Source organism: Manacus vitellinus, unplaced genomic scaffold (assembly GCF_001715985.3).
Source record: "Manacus vitellinus isolate BGI_N305 unplaced genomic scaffold, ASM171598v3 scaffold_14_pilon, whole genome shotgun sequence".
Lineage (NCBI taxonomy): Eukaryota > Metazoa > Chordata > Aves > Passeriformes > Pipridae > Manacus > Manacus vitellinus.
In genome coordinates this window covers 1,985,432-2,009,477 of record NW_021939063.1, presented here as the reverse complement: position 1 = coordinate 2,009,477, position 24,046 = coordinate 1,985,432, and the positions used below count along the sequence as shown (strand labels likewise).

The 24,046-nt window shown below is 45.5% G+C and overlaps 1 protein-coding gene across 1 annotated transcript in view; it reads left to right on the top strand.

Annotated features, from left to right (window-relative positions):
• Positions 1–24,046, top strand: part of CNTN4 (contactin 4) — a 156,173-nt gene that overhangs the window by 102,344 nt on the left and 29,783 nt on the right. The window contains exons 11-12 of the mRNA XM_018068339.2: positions 1,798–1,948; positions 20,568–20,695. Of these exons, the coding sequence (XP_017923828.1) occupies positions 1,798–1,948; positions 20,568–20,695 (279 nt within the window). The remainder of the gene's footprint in view (positions 1–1,797; positions 1,949–20,567; positions 20,696–24,046) is intronic.

The following is a 24,046-nucleotide window of genomic DNA, read 5'->3' as shown; positions in this document are numbered from 1 at the left end:
GCCCAGAGTTTCTAAATGTCAGATCACAAGGTTTTGAACGTCACAAAATAAACCCCATATTGAGCAACTCCTCTGTCTCACACAGGACCGAGAAAAAAATAGCAAATGACTCACAAAGAAACCCAGACTAAACTGTTCATCACAGAAACAACAGGATTATTAAAAAATCTGTTTTGCTCATAAATTTGGAAGAATCATCTGAGAAATTAGTTCCAGAATTGATAATGTATTAATTATGGCACATGATATAAATAATAATCCGTCTGGTTCTGAGCGCATCGGTGGGACGCTGCCCTCAGGATGCCTCCTTTAATTCTGAAGTGTTTTACAAACCCACTGCTGGTTTCAGGTGGCTCTTCTATAGTCTTTAATACCACACCTGTCTTCCTCTGTGCCAAAGTGAGGTCAGCTGTCTGTGATTTGACGTGGAAGACAAGGCAGCTCAGAGATGAGTGAACTCGGATTCATAAAAGCGGGTACGAGCACTATTGGATCATAAAGCCCGTCCCATTATCAGCGTAGGATTGGGCTTTATTCAACTCCTTGGCAGCAGGAACGATATCCAAAAGGATTGAGGCAGATCAGATGCCCTGAGAACAGTGAATTTGCTGGGGTTTGTCTCCCAGCTGCTGCAGGTGAACTTTAGATCTTGTCTTGGAGCATCAAGAAGGTGCAAAGCGCAGTGATCTAAACTCTCATCTCACAGGGTGCAGCAAAAGAGCAAGTCAAGGATAACGTTGGGAGGGATCCAGGGATGGAGCAGGAGGTGCAGGCTGCAGGCATGGAGCTGTCAGAGAGGATGGAGAGAGCTAGAGGGGACTGGGCAGGGATTGCTACCACTGATCCATCACAAAGCCGAGCTCCTGACAGCAAAACACAGCAAACAGGGCAAGAGTTGTTCATAAAACCCCTTAAGCCACCTCACCTGTTTGCTTTGAGCTTTCTGTATTGAAAAAATTAATTGTCCTCCTTGATATAAATAAAACCTTCTGGTCATCTTTGGGGATTTCACTGCCTGAGTCAGTCTGGAGGCAGCTGCCTCAGAGCCCTGCCTGTCATCAGGTCCCATCAAATATGTCATTAAAAAACCTTTGAGGCAGGATCAGAAGCCAAGGCACCTCCTTGCTCCCTGTCCTGCCTCCCAGCCAGAGTGCAGATTGTCTGCAGGGCTTTGAGGGTTGGTTCAATGGGTATCTGACTGTTTTTCACCAAACAAAAGTGTGCCCTGCAGGGAGTAAAAGAGGGGATTTGAGAATACCTTGTGCCCTGGCACCAACAAGTCTTGCCTTGTTTTGCTTGGTTCAGGACCTGGCTGTGCCAAGGTCTCCCACCTTTACAAAATTTAAATAAATAACCCAATTTATGCAACAATTATGAATAGAAAGCATAAAAATGTCAACTTTTCTGGAAATGTTAACATTTCTGATTATTTGTGTGGGTTCTGTGTTTGTGCCAATTTTCCTGTGTACTGTTGCTTGACAAAAGGATGATCAGGACACAAAAAAGGAAATTCTCCATGCACCCCATGCATGTGTGGTTATTAGGGGTGCTCCCCTCAGTAAAATGTGCATGGTGGGGTTGCTGGTTTCTCAGGTTTTTAACTAAACAGACATTTTTAACCAAGACTTGAAGCTCTCAGGTGTTTGTTTGCCCCCATTGCACATGGTTCACAAAGTCCAATAATTTAGGAATTCTAAGTGAGAAACAGCCCTGGAATATTGTAATGTTCCAAAGAGTCCGAATTTGGTTTTTCCAGAGGGAATTCTGATGTGGTTTGTGTTGGTTTTTTTCTTCCAGCCATCGGTCCAGACTTCTCCAAAACACTCCTGAAAAAGTTAACTCTCGTGAAAGTGGGTGGTGAAGTCATCATTGAGTGTAAGCCCAAAGCTTCCCCCAGACCTACTTATTCTTGGAAGAAAGGAAAAGACATCCTGAGAGAAAATGAGAGGTAATGTCTTAAAGTAACCATTTCTTTCATTAACTTGCTTCAACCCAGGGACTTTCAGCAACGAAAGCTGAATTTGTCATTAATAGCTTCGCAAAATTGACTTGCAAATACGTGTGGAAACTGTTCAATCGCGAGGAGCTGGTGAGATTCCTACTCCCATTGTGCCCACCCCATCTCTGTGTGCTACTAAAGCATCCCTGCCAAGAAGCTGATAAAGATGCATTCCAAAAAAACCAAATATTTTGCCTCTGCATCGCTCTAAATAGCCATTGTTTAAAAAAAAAAAAATACCCAGGAGATAAAAGTCTCCACTGCACATTACACAGCTCTGGTCTGTTACTCCCTGCCCTGCAAATAGGAATTATTTGGGGTCAGTAATTAGTTTGGCAGTCCTAAAACCTGACTTGGAGATGGCTTTTGCAGACTGGCCAAGTAATTTTTTTTTTCTTTCTTTCTTTAAAATTCAGAAGGAGAGCATTGGTAGGAAGTTGGAGCCAACCTTTCAAATCCTCATGTGGTGTCACAGTGATTTGTTGTTGGTGCAGAGGTGAAGTTGTGTTGCCTGTCCCATTTGTCCTGCCTGAGAGCAGGACACAGAGAGCTGTCCTTGGCACTCCTCCAAAATATGATGTGCCAGTAGGATTGGTGGGGAAAATCTTGGCCTAAAGGTCAAAAAGCCAGAAATTACAGGAAATTGTTATATTGAAAAGCTTAAATCTGTTAGGGCTCCTCTTTTATCTTGGAAAGTCTAATCTTGCTCCACTCAACCACTCTGTACATTGGAATATATACTGTGGTGACGTGTATGAATGTGCAAAAAGCCACAGTTCGTTTTGAGCCAGATTATTGAAATATTGAACACCCTATTTCTGACTTATTTAGTTTCTTCCCCTGCTCTTTACAGAGCTGTTGTGTGTGGATTGTTCAGCTTCAACCCTGGGGATGAAAAGCGTTGGGTGATGGATGACATAAAGCTTCCTCAGGCAGGGCACAAAGCTGTGTGAGGTCAAAGCTATCACAGAGCAAGGCATATTGATTTTTAAAACTGAAATAACCTGCTTTTCTGGTGAAGATGGTGCAAAGAATGGGAGGTGTTCAGTGCTGAAGTGTTGGATCAGCCCCACGAGGTCCCATCTGTCCCCCCGTCCTCACTGGCGTGGTCTGGAGCAGAAGGAGCTGTGTTTTCTGAGGCTGTTCTCCTCAGCATGGAACATGTCCTGCTCCTCATGTGAATTTAGGAGTGGGACTGCCCAGGCAGGGCTGGGAGGTGGGTTGAGGGTCCCCACCTTCTGAGCAGTGCAGTGTCAGCTCGGATGCAAGCACAGCCAGGCTGAGGGGCAGGCACTCAGTGCCCACTCCTCCTGCTCCTGCCGTGCCAGAACCGGGAGCCTCCCACCTGGGCACCCAGCCCTGGATGGGAAACCAGACGTGAAACGTGCCCAAGCAGGTGTGAAATCTTCAGCTCCTTCAGCCCAGGGGTTTTTGTGCCAGCCAGATCAGCCGGTGGGGACTCTCTGGCAAAGTGCCTCAGTGAGCAGCGCTCCGTCGCCTTGGCAGCTGGACCTGCTCGGCTCTCACACGCCGTTGGTTGTGTCTCCCGTGGGGACCAGGGCCTTGAATCCTTGCCACCACCTTTATCAGCCACACCATCCCTGCAGGCTGTACCTGGAGACTGTGTGAAGTGCACAATTAGGAGATTAGGTTGTCTGATGTGACTGTGGCATTGATCCTCAGCACCGTCTGGCTGCACGGGCACGAGGGGCCAAGGGCCTGTGCTCTGCTTCCTGCTGCTGTATTCCTGGTTTCTTTATTTTCTGAAATGTTACCTCCTTCCTGCTGTCCCTTCACTGGAGTCCTGCCCCGATATCTCCTTATACCCATGCTGTGCATGGACTTTGAATAGGAACTTTCTTGGCTGTGGAAAAACTCCATTGAAATCTAGGAAGAAAGATGCCAGGAAAAGCTGTTGCTGAAATCTCTTCATCCAGGACAGGAAACAGAACTTTCAGACAGGTGTGGGAGAAGAAACTTAAATGAAATCTGTGCTTAAACTGACATTAAAGAATCCTTCGAATTCCAGAGAGGCACCTGAACACCTGGATACTTCTCCAGGCTGAAGGTTGGCCACGTGAAGGTTAATCAATATAGATGATCCTTCCAATTCCAGGGGGAGTTAAAAGCAATGTTACTGTGTCAGTCCTTGCTCTGAATTCTGATGTTCAGCCTCCCGGCTGCCATGGCAATCGCTCCACAGTTTCTCCTGGGGCTTTTTGTGACTTTTCAGCTGTTGTGTAACATTAAACTCCTTGCTGGAGATGCTGTGCGTGGTTTTTGCTGCTGGGACTCTTGCTCTGGAGGCCACTGCTGCCCAGGAGGCAAAATGAAGTGTGGTGTTCAATGTTTGCCTGGAGAGCGGAGACTACGATGGTTAAAAAAAAGGAGCTTTATTGGTTTATGTTTCATATTCTTCTCTGGAGGCTGAGGTGGTGTGTTCTGCACCTCTAATGAATAACATGGCCTGAAGGCATCTCTTGCTGGTGGTTGAGAACTGTGCAATTGTGTTATTAGAAATTCTGCCCTGGGGTACAATTATATTATTGCAGTCATTAAAGGCAGTTCATCTCCATAATAATGGAAATCCTGCCTTGGAGGCCTGGCTGAACCAAAATGATGTTAGTAGCCTGAGTCCAGAAGGTAAATTTTATATAGGAACAGCTATAGCACAGATATAGATCTATTTATTGCAAATGCTGGTTGGAAACAAAGACTATTTGTGTATGGGGAAGGGTACAGAGATCACTTTGTATCCTTGATCTTCACTTCCCATTTCAGCACCAAACAGCTGGTACACTCTGGGAAAGTCATCAGTCCTGTTAGTGCCACTTTTACAGGTCAGCCTTGTAGGGCCACTGGGAGATCAGAAGCAGGTAGAGCATGACAGAAACACACCCACCTGTGGGAAAGCCTCACTCAGGAACAGGGGATGCCTTTTTGGGAGGAATGGTCACCTTAAAGCCGCTCAGGCTGCAGCATCAGAGAGACAGTAGGACACAAGCAGTGTTTAGGACCTCCTTGCCCCAGCACACTCTTCAGCAGAAGTTGCTTTCCCCTTTCATTAATCACTACACACATAACCTGGGAGTCTGAGCCAGTTGCAGCTCCTAGGGAGTCATTCCAGGAGCCAGCAAGCACCAAGAGCTCACGGTGGAAGTGGTGTCTTCTGGTCATTTCAGAACTGTGGTGTATCTTTAGGTCGTGTCAGTAGCCCACAAAAATCCAGGGTTGGAGCCCGATGAACCCACAGGTGGGAGCGTGGCATCCGAGGGCCCGGCTGTGGGAATGGTGGGGTTTAACAGCAGGACTGAGACTGCTCCTGTGATCTGCACTGACAAACTGGGTCACTTTGTCACTCCACTGCACAGACTGAACTGGCTTTTGATAACTTACCACCAGAGGCTGTTTGGTCAAAGCATCTTAAGAAAATTTCTCATGGAATTGGTCACAGGTTGTATTTTGCTGTTGGTGTGGAATGATTTTGCTGGAACTGTCCAGACAAAATCTTGAATAATGTTCTATAGGGAGAACTGCCTGAGCAGGGAGGTTGGACTAAATGACTAGATGACCTCCAGTGGTCCCTTGCAGCCTGAACCTTTCTGTGAGCAGCACTGGGAGGGGTTGTTGGGCCCTGCTGTGTCAGGCAAGGTCTGCATCACTTCCCCTGCAAGTCTTTCCTCCTTTCTCAGGTGCTCATTTTGGATTTAGGCAAATGACTTTTAATTTTCATGCCTTAATGGCAGTAATTGCACGTATTTGTTTCTTACACTGTCGTTTCCAGAGGTGAAGCTCTAGGGTTGTGTGGTTCAAGAGCAGCTGAGGAGACATCATGTTTTACCCTCCTGGTCTGCCTTGGCTTCCTGCTGTGCCTGTTCTCCTTTGCTCCCCAACAGCAGATTGAGTGCAGGAAAACCAAGAGAACTTTTATTTAAAATATGCCCACAACGGTCTTAATTCCTAACGTTCTCCCAAAACTACTGGAAGTCACATTTACCTTGCCACCAGACACGTACTTGGGCCAGGACAGAAAAATTATTGTACTTTTAAGCCCCAGAACAAATTACTTTTCTCCTGTTCTTCTTCATGTAAAGCCCCTACATCATTAGAGCTGTTTCTTTCCTCTGAATATACAGTGCCTGCATTGTTTATCCAGTTTAATTGTAAGGAAAGAAAATCATAAAAAACAAATTATGTTCTGTGCTGGTAGCAAAGAATATGAAAGTGTCCAATTAAACAGCCTTTCACTACGACTTGTGTAATAGCAACATCTGTTATCTTAATTAAACAAGTTTCTGTATGAAAAGACCCTGGTAGTGCACTTTGTTAGAGCAGGATCTGACCTACATACTCCAGGCACGCTCAATATCTTCATGGAAATTTTCCCAGTTGGTCCCATTATCTTGCAGCCCTGACAAGCCCTGTGATGTGTGAGCACAGTTGCACACACACACTCTGCTTACAGCACCGGGACTGGGATTTTTTTTGTAGCTGAAAACCAATAAAAGCTCAGAAAAGCAGCATATAGTGGCATTTACCCACTGAGTTCAGCCAGGAAGTGTTTGGAAGTGTAAAGAGTGCCCAGATAACTCAGACCTTGTCAAAAAACGTTGAGGAGACAGAGCTGCACTCCCAGAAAGTGCTCAGTTATCAAAACTGCCTTATCTGCTTCAAGGTGTCAGTAATTTAGGTGCAGATTTTCCCAGGTATCCACTGTCTCTCTCCACCACAGCCTGGAGCCAGAGACAGTCTGGGAGGGGAAGTTTGGGCTTGAGAGTCAAATCCTAGAAAGGTTTGGGTTGGAAGGGACCTTAAAGACCATCTTCTTTTAAGCCTTGCCATGGGCAGGGACACCTTCCACTAGCCCAGGTTGCTCCAAGCCCTGTCTGACCTGGCCTTGGACACTCCCAGGGATGGGGCAGCCACAGCTGGTGCCCTGGTAACTTCTGGAAGAACGATGAGGACTTGAGAGTGGGGTTTGGGGCTGTTTGCCCACCCACCAACAGAGCCCCCTGAAGTGCCAGACCCCTCAGAAGGAGCTGGTCTGACACTGGGGGGACACCAGGAGGATGGGGAGCCCCGTGCCTGGGGCAGCAGGACATGAGGCAGCTGGAGCTGAGAAGCCTCTTGGATGTGTTAATCCACAGCTGTGCCTCCAGGCTCATTAATTTGGAAGGGAATGTTAATTAGTTTGTAAAGAAGAACATCACCCAAGGAAGGCCCTGCAGCTGCTCCAGGGAGGAGGCTGAAGGTCCTGTCCTGGGGGATGCTCTGTCCTGTCCCCAGCCCCCTGGCTGGGATGGAGCCATGGGAGTCACCAGGTAAAGCCCAGGGCAGCAATCCCTCCTCCCAGGAGCTGGAGTGATTGGGGCCAAGGAAATCACTGAATTTTTTGTTGTCTTCTGCACTTCAGAACTGTTCAGTAAGTCTTTTCCCCCTGGAAGACTTTAACCATGGTTTTCTCAAGAGTTCACATCCTAAAAACCTCCTCACAAGGGTTGTTGATTTACAGACAACCTCATTTAGGTATTATTTTTGTAACAGGAATTTTAACATGTCTATGTTGATATGTCATTTTGAGAAGGAAATGTTGTAAAATTGAACAAGGAGGGGTTTTTTTTCCCCATTCTTTCAGCATGCCTTGAGTTTTAAAAGTTGTATAAATTCCAGGTTTTGTTTGTTGCCTCAAACTTCCTAATTAGTGGTTAATTACTTTAAACAGCCAGAAAGAAAATGGCAAGAGGAGAGACAGCACATCTTTCCCAGGCTGGTGCCAGGGTACAAACCATGGTGATATTTTTATAGTGATTACTTAAGAGCTGAATTGCCAGCAGTGGCTTTTGGTCACTGAGTCTCGTGACACTTCAGCAGAAAAGAAAACCTCAAAGGATGGTTCCCATCATTGTTTCACATTAATTGTGTTGACTCTCTTTCTTTTTTTTTTTTTTTAAATAAAGCACCTGTGCAATTTCTTGAAGGCAGACAGGTAACCAAAGCATCAATAACTTGTCGGGTTTTCATTACATCCTGCCTAGGCAAAATGAAAAATGACACCCTGCAAATAGCTTTTTGAAGTTTGACTCGACAGGGCAACATTCATCTTACTTTTCAGAGACAATGGCAGGAGATGGCTCTACTTCATTGGAACATCTGAAATAACTGACGTGTCAACCTACTTTAGGTAATTTTCTGCAGAAAGAGAACTAAAATGAACCAGGAAACCACTTGATTTGGTGGTCAGAGGTCTTGGGAAACTGTTGTCTTGGGCTTGGGGGCCCCCTGTTTGTGGACTGTTTGTTTCTCAGAAGAAGCTGGTTTTAGCTCTGTGTTGCTCTGGAAGATCCAAGGCCAGGCTGGACAGGGCTTGGAGCAGCTTGGTCTAGTGGAAAGTGTCCCTGCTCATGGCAGGGGATGGAGCTGGATGATCTTTATGGTCCCTCCCAACCCAAGCCATTCTGTGATTTTAAAATCACAGTATGTTTTAGCATCAGCTTGTCACAGTTGTGGTTCTATCAGCTTAAGGATGGTTCATGGACCTGTGTTCTTTCCTTTGTGTGTCTCTGGTAAAGAGAAGTTCTGTTGCTTTTGTAGTTTGAGATATCAATCATATGCTTGTATGCACAGCCATCTGAATGGTCCCTCCACAAATTTGAGGTGTCCATCTGTTTGACTTGTGCAGCTTGATGGTGATTGAACTTTTCTTCAGTATCAACAGCAAGTTGGTGAGTCCAGTTGATTCTTGAATTGTCTTTTCCTTCTCTTCTTGAACCAGGAGAGGTTTAGATTGGATATTAGGAAAAATGTCCTCACTGAAAGGGTTACCAAGCATTGAAACAGGGTGCCCAGGGCCGTGGGGAAGTCCCCATCCCTGGAGGGATTTAAAAGCTGTGTAGATGTGGCACTTGGGGACTTGGGTTAGTGGTGGCCTGGCAGTGCTGGGTTAATGGCTGGACTCCATGATCTTAGAGGGGTTTTCCAACCTAAATGATTTATGATTCTATAAATGTTTCTAGAAGAAGTTCCCTGAGAAGGGTTAGAGATTAACGTAGGATCCAGATTTGGTGCTGGTTTATTTTGTAAGCCTCAAGTAATTAGGCTGATCCCTAAAATGTCCATTTCATTCATCTGCTCCTGTAGAACTGGGAAAATTTTCCCTATAACCAGCCACAAATTGTTGTGGAGTGGAATCCCAACCTGTGCCAAGTTTCCTCTGGCGTCCCTGGAACGAGCCTCTCTCTCACACCTTGCCACAGTCTCCTGTAACATCAGCAATCTGTTCCTATTTTCCCAGCAGATTATTTTCAGCGTGGTGTTGTTGTAGTGCTCAGTGAGACACGTGTAGGACATCACTCCTGTCTGTGCTGCTGCTGGAACCAGCTCCCCATGGCAGCCCAGCTGTGGTTTGGCCAAAGCCACAGAGCTCCCGTGACCCGAGGGGTCGAGACAAGGCAGCAGGATTTTACATTGTGCTTGGGTATTTAGCTGTAAAAGTAGAGCCCTGCTTGCAGAGGTGGAAGAAAGGAGAGGGTGAAGCATCCAGTGAAATACCTGTCTCAGAGTCATCCGACCTCTGGAGAGCAGTAAAACATGTCCCATGTTTGCACATCCTGAAGAGAAAGTGTTATTTGCTGCTTTTACTGCTTGAGGTCCCTCATCTTTATAATTATTAAATTCATCTCTAGGTACAAATATGCAGGTTCAAATTGTTTCTCCCTCCCTGTAAAGATGGTGCAGGAAGGAGTAAGTCCCTCCCTGCTGTTGGAGGCGGCAGGACCTGGCTCCCAGCAGCAGTACAGGGTCCTGCACACACAGTGCTTTCAAAGTAAATGCCTGTAATTAGTCTCCTAAATGCAGTTTGGAATTGATGTGTGCTCCGTGCTTGTCCTCCAGATGAAGAAAACACTAATAATGATTTTAGTAAGTCTGTAGCTTTTTGAAGGAAATAATTATTATCAAATATTTCTTCTCTGGGATATTTTTATGACCAAGGTAATGATTTTACAGTTAGGGCCACGCTTTGAGATGCACTTTTAAAATCCAAGGAAATAATTGCATGTCTAAAGGAGAAAAAGGCTTCCTAATGAACTTTTTAGACGTGCTGAAATTTTTAATGGCTATTTAAACATCATTTTTAAGTGATGTAAATGTGGCTTTGGATCTCACAAATCTGTTAATGTCCATAACAAGTGCACTGGGTAATTTCTCTTAGTACTGTGGGCATTTTTTGTTGAAACTGGAGGGGAAGATGTGTTATCTGTGAAAGACTACGCCTTTGGGCTTCCATTCTGGTGGTATCAGCTGGAACAAATAAGCTGAGAATGCATTTACTGCTTCTGCTCTGATCTCACGAACGCTCCCAGAAACAGTTTGTGTCAGCAGCTGATGCACAGAAAACCTTGCATGGGTATTTTTTTCTCCTAAGAGAATAATTTCTATGAGCTTCAGTGGGGTTCCCTTTCAATCCTTCCATTCCACAAACCTCCAAAGCGTTTGCTGTAGGTAGAGGGTGGCGGCTTGTCCTTGTCGGGAAGTTGTGGAGGCAGCGCTTCCAAACTTGATCCCTCGGATTTCCGCTGTCCCTCTTCATAGACCGGGAGAAGTTATTTAATTTCCATGCCTTGGGCTATAGCCACTGCCCTGGAAGAGTGAGCACAGCAGATATTTCACTGAACATTAGATAGAGTGAAAGCAGTAGTGGCTTTGTGGCACCCGCTGCTTTCGACCCGAGATTGGCCTCGCGTCCGAGCACGAGGGGCTGCGTGTGGAGAGCTGTGTGTCTCTGCTGGGTAATTGGGCAGAAAGGGATGGCTTAGCCTTTCATGAGGTGGTTTGCAAATGTGTTTTGCCCCTTCACTGCCACCAGCAAAAGCTGTTCCAGGTCCTGAGTCTTCTGTTTGAAGTGCAGAGCATCCCTGTCCTTCACGGTGCCATCACGGCCTTCACGGTTTATAGCAAATGGCCAACTTAGTCTGTAAAATAATCTGCCAAGTTGTGTCAAAAGGGCTGTTTCCCATGGGGGGTGGTCTTCATTTCCCACCAAAATCAATGGAAAATTGGCTCTTTGCACCACTGGACCCTTCTAGACTTGTGGAGTCTTCCCACATCGCTCAAATTGTCGTTGCCACACGGTGCAGGAATGAAAGCTCTAACAACGAGCTGTCCTTTGCTTCCCTCAAATCTGCTTCCTCAAATATTTATTTTCATGACATGGGCTTTCTTACTGTATCTATTATAATTTTGTGTGTAGTAAAAAGGGAGCAGTGAGGGAGAGGAGGCAAAAGGTTTCTATTATTTGATATTCAGCACAGCCCACTTGCTTCCTTCAGGGTCCCTCACAGTGCTTGTGTTTGGTTTTCATTTGTTTCCTCCCATTATCAGCATCCCTTAAGAAAGATATTTTCTGGAGAACTGTTCTTTGATAACCTGGGGATATTTTTACATTTGAATTATAACTCTAGGCATCTTTAAGCAATCTACATGAAGCCTCTAATAGCTGTAAGTGTTCCCTTCCTTCCCTCTTGCCACTCCGCTCCACTGGGATGAGGTTTTGTCACTTCCAGACTTGTCTTAAAAATTTACAGACAAAAGAGAAGATGATGACAAAACACAGCTTTTGTGTTTATAGATATTAGTAATGGCTGGATGCAGTATTGTGTCTTTGGACTGCTCTGTCACTGCAGATAAACAATGTGTGGGAAAAGAAAATTGTGGGAGAACTTGGGATGCCAGATTCGTGACTGGTTTAAGCTGATACTGAATTCAGTGGTGTTATGCTGTTTGATGTTGCCAAAGGGGCCCCTACTATATTCTCAAAAATATTTATCTGAGCAAAATATGTGCTGGGTTTTTTTCCCCTCTCTCTCTACAATAATATTTACAGGGTTTTATGGTAAGTCAGTACTTAAGGGGGGCTTATCAAAATGGAGAGCAGCTTTTTACGTGGATAGATAGTGACAGGACAAGGGGAATGGCTTCCCACTGCCAGAGGGCAGGGTTAGATGGGATATTGGGAAGGAATCCTTCCCTGTGAAGGTGGGGAGGCCCTGGCACAGGTGGTCCAGAGAAACTGTGGCTGCCCCATCCCTGGAAGTGCCCAAGGCCAGGTTGGATGGGGCTTGGAGCAACCTGGGCTAGTGGAAGGAGGTGGAACTGGATGATCTTTAAGGTCCCTTCCAGCACAAACCATTCTATCATTCTACGAATCTGAAAGAATTGCAGTTTGTACTCTTCTCACCTTTAGTTCTTCATGCTTAGCAAACCTGTAAATGAAAAGCCTGAAATGAAAACACGTTTACACACAACAGTTCACATCCCTGGAAAAAATGTTCTTAAGTAATTTCTCTGAATCAATATCAGGAATTAAGAAGACAAAGTGTAGCACTCTGTATTTTTCATTGCAGCAAGGTAAGAGGAGCTATTACCTAGGGAGACCTTCCAAAAGATTTGTTTTAATTCTTTGTGTTTTCCAATTGTAGTCTCACAGCACAGAAAATGACAAATGAACCCAAATTCTGTCCAGCCAATGCACAGTTGCTGTAATTTAGCAGTAAAACCTCCTGGTGTCCTTTGTGACTCCACTGCATTAGTAAAAATGGTGCAGATGTTCCTCAGGGCCTTCTCTAGAGTGTTTTTCCTTGGACAAAATATATATATTTTACAGATTGAGAAACACTTCCACAACAGAGATTCCAGCAACCCCACATAGTTGTGCCACACGGAACCTCAGGAGTTCAACTATTTCATCCAAAGGCTCTTTAGAACCATTTCAAATGTGTCTCCAGCAAAGCTTGTGGGAAACGTTCTGCTGAACTCAATGCAACAGGCTTTTGCCTCTGTTTATTTTGAGCAAATATAGTTCTTACCTGAAAATTAATTATAGGGTGTTTGCTGTTAAGAGACCTGTCAGTTGTCATGGATAAGGAAAGGCCTTATCTAATGCCTGCTTTCACCAGGAGAAAGACGTGCACTAAATTAAATGGGCTTTGACAGAGGCTCTAAATTAGCTCAGGTTTTTCTGTGAACCGTGAAAAGACAAGTACTTACAGACAAATAAATACTGGAGCAGCTCTGGGTGGTTGTCTGAGACAAAACCAACAGGACAAGGAGGTGCAGATGCGTAGGAGGCTGTGTGTAAAATGTGAGTACCCACATCAGTTGGGAGTTTAGCTGGCTGATCCAATGGAAATGTGGATCCAGCAGACAGGAGCATCCTGTGTTTCACTCAGACTTGTCCTGATTGCTGTAGACACAGACCCAGCTTGTCCCATCCTTGCTCACAGGGCTGTTCTGAGCCCTCAGGGTGTGCTGATGTCCCAGGCTGGTGGCATCCCTTTCTCACCCATTTTCAGGAACATCTGGAGTAACAGGATGAAGGTGAAGCCCAAACCTGGAAAGCCCTGGTGGGGATGCTGGTTTTGGTTGGTCACTGATGTAGTGGAAAGTCTCAGGTGGCAAGACAGGACACTGGGTGGGGGTTAAAATCAGGGTTGTCCCTCTGCCCTCTCCTCCCTGAGCCCCAGGGACCATCAGGGGTGTTGAGTGAAGCCCCAAGACATCGACTTTGACCTCAGTGTATATTTTAATGGAGATTAACGTTACGAAGCAGGAAGCTCTGACCTTCCTGTTACCTATTTATGCAACATAAAGGTTGTAGTCACACAAGGACACAGCATCCCAGGGCCACAGGAATTATGGATTGTACCCTGAACCAGCCCATTCTTCAAGTGACGAGCAGGTGCCCCTGAGTGATGTCCCTGATTTCGGGGAGGGCTGTGCTCTGAGCACTGAAACCTGGGAACATTTATAAACCTCACAGTGTTTTCCTGAAATAGCCTAATGACCAGGACTGCATATATGAGATCATTTTAATAATCCCAGTCTCTGCCTCATTGCATGGGGCCCATTATTAAAAGAGGTAATAAACTGCTACGGAGACGTGCGAGAGAAATAGAAATAATTTGATAAATAATGCAATTGCCCGGAATCATTTACATTTGCAGTCGAGTTGTGGCATGAGGCAAAGTTGCTGTTAGGCTAAAAATTGCTCCAGATATTCCTGCCTAGGAACTATGGGAAAAGAGTGAACAAATACACTGCTGAGACTGCAGTCAGGGCTGCCTGGTGCCTTTGCTTTCTTCTCTGCTTCCAACCCCCCCAGCCCAAGCAAGGCAGCGGAGGATGAACAATAGGCCATTCATCATGTCTGCTGAAATACACTGTTTTTCACAGGTACATTTAACCTAAATCCTCTCTCAGAAGACGGATTATCTCTTAGAAGAACTCTGGCACCAGTGTCTCTTTTCAATAGCCACGTCAACCACTGCCACAAAGGCTGTACATGGAGGGATCAATGGTAGTTTTATCTCAAATTGCACTCAGTGTGTGTTTCTTCCAACTGACATTCATTTAAATGCTTGCTCTAAGACATCTTTTCTCCCTGTAATAGAAAAAGGATCGGACATCCTGAGCATTGTTTTGTGGAGGAAAAAATATTTAAAATATTCACTTGGCTAAGCATGAAATATTTTGGCTGCTCGTGTTTAATCAAGAGTGAAAGGAAGGGTAGTTATGCTTGTATGTCATAAATTAAAATGCTAAAATGATCAGATAAGAAACAAAATACCTCATTGCATTGCGGCAGTGCTAATGAAACCATTTGAGAGGGGGGGAAAAAAAAGAGTAACTTTGTAATTATGAGCAAGAAACATTGGGCTCTGATCTGCAGCGCCGCGGCTGTGCCGCGTCCCCCGGGAGCAGAACCGGCGCCGTCGCACGCACAACCCGCCTCGTGCTCTGCATTTGTAGTCCATTCATATTCCACATGTTTCCACCTGCTGAACAGAAAAATAGAGGGCAAGCTGAGAGGAATATATTGAGGGATGCCTGCCGTGCCATCTGTCTGTGCAGATCTCCTGTCGGCGCCGGGCGCGCTTCGGGAGTCGGGAAATAATTCCCGATGAGAAGGTGAGCGCGTGGACCTGCTCCTCACCTTGCACGGGGTGTCACCGGGCACCTGCAAGGGGCAGGGGAGGTTCAGCAACCCCTGGCTCTGCAGTGCTTTGGTTCCTGGTGATGCCTAAAGAAAATGCAGGGAGAAAAAAAAACTCTGAGGCAAATTAGTTTTAGAGGTGGGATAAGGAAAGGATTTTAATTTGTGCCTAGACATGAAGATTATAAGATACCCCCGTGTACAGATGTTACAATTTATAATGTTACTTGTCCAATCCCAGGTGTTTCCACTCTGTGGCTTTTGCCCTGGAGCACCCTCCACCTGCCCCCTGGGAATTGGGGTGAGGGTCTTTAAGACCCTCTCTTCATCAATCTTCATCTTCTTTGGGATACAGGGGGCATATATTCATCCAGTTCTTGACTGTACTTTTGTGGTTCAGGCAAAGATACAAGTGTTCTCTAAGAAAAATGGGCCTACTTTGACAAGAGACTAAACATTTTTACTGGAATTCAGGGGATGTTGATATGGGGAGCACGGAATGGGGTAATAGGGGTTGGGGAATGTGTAAACTACTGTGCTAAAGGGTGAGGGTTATAATACAGCTACTTCTAAAATCTACAAAAAGCTGAAAATCCAAAAATCTGTAGGCATCACTGGAGCCACACAGATTTTCTTGTAATTAAACAATGGAATAAGACAATACAATTGATACTAAAAGTCTAGGATTTTAAAGCAAACAGTCTGTCAAAGCATGAAGTCAGTCCAGAGCAGGATTACAGCAGGTTATAGGCACGTGTTGGGGATGGAAGTGATGCAGCCACACACCCAAAGGTCAGATTTCCACAGAGCTGGGCTGCAGGTAGTTACTGATACTGAGTTTTATGATGTGCTCTGGGAGTTTGGCAGTTTTCAGTCATCATTTATATTCCAAGTAAGGGCTTGATCTCATTTTCACAAAGTCGGTGATAAAACTCTTACTGATCTCGACAGGACATATTCTGTCTCTAAATGCATATGTTACTGACTGAGGAATATTTATCTGCTCCTGGGAATCCTGCCCAGCAGTGGGGAATGCTGCAGTGGGCTACATGAATCAGATCTATCGTGCTCAATTCAGGGTTGGAGGTAACACAGTTGCTGACGGGCGACTTGCAGACCTGGCAGATGGAGCATGAGCTGAAAACTAAGCACTAATAGATCAGACCAAAGTGATTATGCGCTGCTATTTTTCCTTATACTGCCCCAGGTCTACCTGACCTCCTCCATCCATCTCCAACTGCTGCTGGAGGCTCTGGGTGAGTTGGTATTGCTGGAGTGATGCAGGCAGAGGGATGTGCTGCTGGGGCCATGGTGCCGAGGTGGGTCCTTTCTGGGTGTCTTTGAGCAGCAGAGCTCTGTGGAGCTGTGGAACACTCACAGATATTTGTCATCCATAAAGATGAGGCTCCTTGGTGCACTTTTCAAGGTTCACACCAGCCAAATAGACAAAAGTTTTAAATCTCTTCCCCTCCTGCAGAGCTGGCAGAGGGCAGTGCAGTTATGGGCTTGCAGCACTATAGAATTCCAGAATGGTTTGGGTGGGAAGGGATCTTAAAGCTCACCCAGTTTCACCTTCCACTAGTCCAGGTTGCTCCAAACCCCATCCAGCCTGGCCTTGGACACTTCCAGGGATTCAGGGGTAGCTACAGCTTCTCTGGGCAACCTGTGCCAGGGCCTCCCCACCCTCACAGGGAAGGATTCCTTCCCAATATTCCACCTAACCCTGTTAGGCAGTGGGAAGCCATTCCCCTTGTCCTGTCCCTCCATGCCCTTGTTTCAGGGAGCTGCTCCAGGAGCTCTGTGCCTGTCACCTGTGGAAATGCTTCTTTAGGGGGATGCAAAGCATTCACTTTGCAACTTCTTCCGTTTGCTGCTGCAGTGGCAAAATAAAAATGGGTAAGGAAGGCTGGGGAGGGATGTTTTCAGCATTTTTAAAGGTCCTTTGTCCCCAGAAGAGTTTTGATCAAAACACTGACAAGGTCAGCTCTTCCTGAAGTAGAACCCAACACGTCGGTTTAGAAAACAAGCAATCCTTTTATCTCCTAATTTCAGGCATGTCTTTGCTCTCTGTGGACCTGAAATCTCCAGTTGACAACACAGACCCACAGATTCTCTCTTACAAATGCTGTGTTTAAAATAGATGACCTTTCTTTCTGTAAAGGTGCTAAACTATCTTGTGTCATCTTTTTTTTTTTTTTTAATGGATATTTTTATCTTCTTTGCTATTAGCAGTGACCATGAGCCAGGTTATCAGTAGAACAGTTGCATTAACCTGTGCAAGAAGAGATTTGTATTTTTATTAATTGTTACCCCTGTTGTTAGTAGTGTCAGGGAACCTGGAACATTCAGCAGTGAGTCAGTAGCTCCTTTTTTGAGTTTGTAGTGGTTTAAAATGCATACTCAGCAACCAGCACTTTGTTCTGAAGTAATGCGTGTGTTTATGGGAAATGTGGTTTATTTTTATGTCTTCCTGGGCATCTGGTTAGATGGGTTTGAGAGTGTATTTCAGAGGAGAGAGCAGACTGAACAGTGCTTCGTTCAGTTTGAACTCTGTGTCTTGAAAGAACTTTTCCACCCAAACTGCTAAAAGTGGTGGATGAAGGGTTGATTGCTTTCAAGCCAATTAGCAGTTTGAGAACCTCAGTGGCCTGAAATGAGCCTCTCCTCTCATTTAGTGCAGATAAGACTGCAAAGAAAATTTGGGAATTAGCAGTAGCAGTGAGAGTCCTTCCTACTTTCTCAACTAACTGTAACAAATTTCCAAGTGTTCAAATAATTATTTGTTAACTTCTAACACATTGGATTTAAATTAGAGGACAAAACACTCACTGCAGAAAAGCACCCTCAGCAAAAAGAGCCACATAACCATAAGACCTCTTAATCAATGAGTCGCAGAGAGGTTTTAATGGTCTGATTTATTTTAAAAAATCAGTTAACTTGTACAATTATCTGTCAGTTTTAATGCTGGTTGTTTACAGGAGTGTGGAGGGAAGTGCTGAGATACCAGATGAGAATTCAATGTGCCTGGGGACTCTCTGGGGAAGGGGCTTGGAGAACTCGGGGCAAATCTCTCCTGAAGTCTTTGCAACACGTTCCTGGGGTTAAAGGATGTCTGTGGGCTCAGACTGTAAAGCCAGTGACCACAGCTTTCAGCTTAGAAAGGGAGGGAAATAAAGACAGCACAAGCTCCCTGAGATGTGCCAAAGCCGATGGTGGATTGACTGTCCTGATCCAAAGGTCGTCTCTAGGTCAATCCAGGCCACATTAGCTAAAAACCAGTTTTACACTGGGAATAAGGACAACTCAGAAGGAACTCAATAGTATGAGAATGACAGAGGCAGAAAAGGCATTAGAATTTGAAATTAAATCTGGCTTCATCAACAGAATAATTAAAATGATCTATAGGAGAGATTATCCAGTAAAGAGGTTTCACCCATATGGCCGAAAATAAAACATAAACAACTAAAGATAAAATATCAACTGTACAGAAATAACGTAAAACTGTTATTTTCTGGATTTCTTGGGGTGGCAGAAGTGTGGAGGGGAAGGAGTGCTGGAGCACCGTGGTCCTCCTTGAGCTGGAACACGTTGCTGAGCTTGTTCTGCTGTTTATATTGATTGGAATTTTAATGCCTGCCAAGGGCACCTTCAGCTTCCAGAAAGGCACGGTGCTTTCCCGAGCCCTGAAATTGGTAAGAGCAGCAAATAATTCCTTGGGAGCTGCTGGTGCTGCTGCTACCCAGGCTCCTGTGCTGGAGGCCAGCATGGCAAGTCCTGTGCTCCAGCACACATTTAATGCAATCCCTGCATTGATTTGTGCCAACACAGTGGTGAAGATAAGGGACAAGGAGCTATAAACTGCTCTCTTCCAATTATCCAGCTGGAGCAACTGCCACAGAAGCAAATACATGGCACTGGAGCCCTGCAAAAATAAATTACAGTGGTGAACGTTACTGACTGCAACAATTTGGAGACCTATAAACCAGTTGAGAAGCTTCTATTAATATCACTGCTACTGATGTGTGAAAAACAAGCTCTGTCCCTGGGCTCTGCCGGCTGGCCTGGGTGTTGTTGGGCAGGAGAGGTGAGCCGGGGTGGAGATTGGAGCATCCTGCACCATCTTCCTGCTCCTTGTTTGGGAAAGACCCTCCGACTGTCCTGGTTTTTGAAGCAGGTGGGCTCAGTAGCCCATGTATGCCCACCAAAAGCATATGAAATGACAAAAGGCACCCACACCAGCTCCCTTGAGTGAGGTGATGTCTCCTGAGTCTTGCTGGAGACCATGTCCAGCACAGGACAGCAGTTGGCAGGAGCCTGGGGAGCCTTGCCAAGGTGGTCTTGGTGCTTTTGTTTGTGTCTTGTCTCACACTGCTCCTTTACCCAGCTGCCTCAGGGCTGTCTCATGGCTGCAAGAAAGGGCTCCAGCTGATTCCTGTCCCTTAAAGCCTCCTCAGGTGGGAAGTGCCACCTGAGCCCTTCTGTAGTGGTGCAAGAGCTGTTTGCTGAGTTTCTGTCCTCCTGATTTCTCAGTCCAGTTGTGCAGAGCTTCGTTGGCATTAAGGATGCAGGAAGGCTCCTTCATTTCAGTTCAACTGGGAAATAATTGAGCAGGAGAAGGTAGGAATTAAGACAAGATTTTCAGTGCAGGTCCGAAAGTGGCTGAGGGCGAGAAAGACTGTGCTGCAGGACATGATACTGAGGAGACAGACAGGGATTTCGCTGAAAGAGGTGATACTAGGTTGGGAGAAAGGTTTTTCTGGAGTCTCCTTAGATGATGCCTCCACAGGGCACAAATCATTCATGTTTTTTGGGATTAACTGGGCAGCATCAGATCTTCTGTGTTGGCTCAGTCAGAGCAGAAGAAAAATGGAACAAGAGACAAAGCTCATTGTGAGAACAAGGGGAGCCTGAGGTGCAGCCATTGTGCAAGAGGAGGGGCAGGGAATCACTCCAGAATTAACATTCCATCCTCACCTGCCTCCTGCCCTCAAGAGACGTGTCCCACTGCAGGTAACACTGTTCAGATGGGAAACAGGTGGGTTAGGAGAGGACTGGAACGAAACAGGATCATTTCTTTTTAACCTGCAAGCACCACTGTAGAGAAGACGTGTGGGTTGAGTTCTGCACAGGCAGAGAGGTGGAGAGTGAGCTTGGCATCATGGTCCTCTTGCTGAAAAGCCATCAGGCTTCTAGAAGAAAGGCAGCACTGAAACACTTGTTTCACTGCAGCTGCTCGGCAGCGGCGTCTGCGTCGGGAACAGCGAGCGCCGAGGTTTCCCCGGGTGCCACGTGTTGCAGGGGTTGTCATGGTGAGGGCTGAACATCGAAGTACAGGCGTGTGCAAAACCCACACGAGCTACTGATGCATAAATTAAAGTTACCTTGGAGTAAAGACATGGAAAATTCATGTAAATGAGTATTTACCAAGCGCATCTGGAGAGGTTTCCCTCGGCTGGACTCCCCCTGCGAGGGCCAGCGTGGCATCTGCTGCTCAGACCACCCGTAATTAGTGTGTGCTCAAAAGAGCTCAGTGTTGGCTTAAAAAGTGCCCTAAAAGTTCTGTGTCTGCTGCCTTTGCAGGATCACTGTCCTGGATGACGGGAGCCTCCGGATCGTCAACGTCACCAAATCCGACGCGGGAAGTTACACCTGCGTGGCCACCAACCACTTTGGGACGGCGAGCAGCACGGGCAGCCTGGTGGTGAAAGGTAACTGCAGCTTTTACTGTCCATGGTCGATGCCCAAAGTCCGATTTGCTTTCATCATTCCTTACCCAGGGCCGCATTTCTGCGTCTCGGGAATTCCAGGTGTTTATTCGTGTGCGTTCGTGTTCTGGCAACTGTGATTTTCAAAAGCTCCAACGTCTGACAAAGACATTTAAAGGAATGGTTTGATAAACAGTGAGAGACACTGACAAATGTCTTGAATGAATTTTTGGCCCCCTTATGAGTAGTCCAATATCTGATGAATTATTATAGGCAATGAACATATAGGTTGTTACACTTACAATCACAGTCTATCTCCTTCTTATTTGGGGAAAAACCTATATTGGATAACAGATCAGGAAAGATTGATTACAAAGCCATAGATCAATCACAAAGCTCTACTGCTGTCAGTTTTAATTCTCCTGTGTATTGGCATTGATGGATCATATTCAGTTAGAGGTTCTCCTTGTCAAATATTTGTATGGTGTATAGGGAATAGTTAAAAATATTTCAATGCAAGTTTTAACCCTTGTTTTTTATACTTGGGTTACATCCAGAGGTCCCTTCCAACCCCAACCAATCTGGAATTCTCTGAAGCCTGTAGGGGAACATGTGGACCCCAGCAGTTCTTTGGGTTTGAGGTTGTTTTGAGTACAGTGTATGGCATTTACCTGTGCCTATGTTGGTCCCTGCAAACAAAAATAGAGACAAGAAGACCAGCATTAGGGCTCTGGATGAGCTGGCTCTGCCTTTTCTGAATCTGTGTTTTCCTAAGGAGGCAACCAGCAAAGAGCTGGGAAAATGCTACTGAGGGAACAAGAACATAAACCAGACCTTGTCTGTTGGCAAAAGGGTCGTGGAACCACAGAATCACGGAATGATTTGGGTTGAAAGGGATCTTAAAGACCACCTCATCCCCTCCCCTGCCATGGGCAGGGACACCTTCCACTAGCCCAGGTTGCTCCAAGCCCTGTCCAACCAGGCCCAGGACACTTCTAGGGATGGGGCAGCCACAGCTTCTCTGGGCTGCCTGTGATCAGCAGCAAAACTGGAGAGCAAAATGCCAAACCCAGCCCAAATGCCCTTCCCCAGGCTCCACAGGGGTGGCAGCAGGGTGGTGAGTGCTCACAGCTCACAGCTGTTCATCTTCTGGCTGGGCACAACTGAGGTTATCCTGGTTTTCCACATGCTGCGAGACACTGAGGGGGTGAACCAGGGTCTGCAGCTCAGGGACCATTTGTAGCACCATAAAAAAAGCCAGTTGTTGAAAACAGCAGTGATTCCTTTCTGTCATTAAAGAGTCAAGGTTCTGTGGTTCAGGGCTTTTCCTTTCTCCCTCCCTGTGCCCATGGAATTGCCCATGGAATTGCCCGTGACTCCCGGCACAGGAGTCGGCAGCTGTGGTACCTGAGCCTTGGCTTCACGTGGTTTACAAATCACTTCCCTTGGTGGGCAGGTTATAAAGGATTAGCAAGTGCTTTTTTCTCCCTCAGTGCTCCCTTTTAACTCCATTCCATTAGCATTAATGGGAGCGACACATGTGCATGGAGCAGAGAATAAACTCTGGAGCCCAGGATGGGGATGGATATTAACAGCAAACTGAGAAATGCAATTTCCGAGCCGAGCCCATAAAAAGTAGGAAGGAGCAGAAACTATTCTGTACTCCAAATGAACTGTGTCAAATACTGTATTATAGACTGTAATGCTTGAGTTTCTCTGCCCTGAGTAAAACACGTGTGAGTTTGGGCAGAAATATGACTGAATTTGTTATTTTAACTCAGTTTTGTGGTGGACGAAAAGACTAATCTGTCAGCTGATGTGGGTTTTGACCTTAAGATATGCCTACATTCTCTTCTAGCTCATCTTATGTCATTGAGTAAAAAACTGTGAAGGTCAAAAGACATTTTTTTTGTGACCTTCCTGTGTTCTTCCATTAATATTGCAGGTTATCCTTATTTTCTTTTAATTTTCCTTCTCAGGGAGAGATGCCGACAGTTCACAGACAGAGTAGGCACGGTTGGGAGGAGGAGGGGAGTATCTTACACCACAGCCAAGGAGCTTAAAATAACTTTCTGGCAAACAACCAGAGAGGGATGAATAAATATTCATATTATGCATGAGTAGACAGTTTAAAAAATATCAAATTCTGACGGGTGCCCACAGGGCTGGGTATTAACATTCTGTTGTCAGAACTGGTGAACCCCAGTGGTTTTCTGAACCAGTGCAGCTGTGGTTTGGGTTTGTGCTGTTGAGTGGTGTTGAATGAGAACCTCTTGGCCTTCAAGACCTGAAATCTTGGAAACTTGTAGGTACAGTTTAACCTTTAAATTAAAAAGCAGGATTGAGGTTGTAAGGCTGGAGAGGAATCCCAGACAGCTTTCATAGCTCTGTAAAACATGGTGTGTGTTTCCATGTATTGTATAAATATTAATTTTCCATCTTGTTTCCTCATTTTTTCCTGTACTTGAGGCTAAGTGTTCAATTCTTCCAACACACTGAAAGATTAGAGACTTTCTAAGTGCTGGGGGATTAAATGACAAATCGTGTAAACAGGCATAGACTGTACAATGTGAGTTTATTTGTACTTAATGCAGTGATAGAAACTGGCTGATGTAGCAGCAGGCTGAAATAGGAGACTAATTTCAAGACATTGCAATAAAAGCTCTGGATATAGGAAGTGCCAGGAGAGGCTCCTGGTGTTAAAATCCCAGCTGCAGCAAGGACTGTGGTAGGGAAGAGGCCCTCAAACAAGCTAGTGAGAGGAATGGAGATGATAACAGTGTATCACCAGGGTGAGAAGGTCTCTTTTCCCAGTAGACACCTTATGGTGTGTGGCCAGCTTTGGGTTTGGGATGCTGGAGGTGAATGGATCGTGGTACCCACCACAGACATGTGTGGCTGCTTCTCAACCTTCTGCTGCCCTTTTGGCTGTGGGCTGAGCTATCTAGATATCAAAATATATTCATTTATATAATTTTCTATATAAATCTATCTCTAAATGCTTGGTAGAGCCGGTACATATCCGTTCTCTTGGGGAAGTGCAGCAATTCCTGTCACGTTGTTGCATCTCTGACAAGGGCAGGTTCCAATGACTTTATTTGCCTGTTTAATTATGATGCACCTTTAACATTTCCCTACTGCTGCTGGCTCTGTCACAGGGGGGCTCAAGGCAGTAAAAGGAAGAGAACTTTAGTTGGCTGGAATCTGTATCACTTTAGCAGTAAAAGAACACAAAGATAATGTCAGTGGGTTATTTTTTCCTCACGCTTGAATAGACTGATAGTCTTGATTTTGTCCAGCACGGCGATTCAAATTATTTTCTATAAAATAGCAGATTTTTCATTCCAAGCCTAT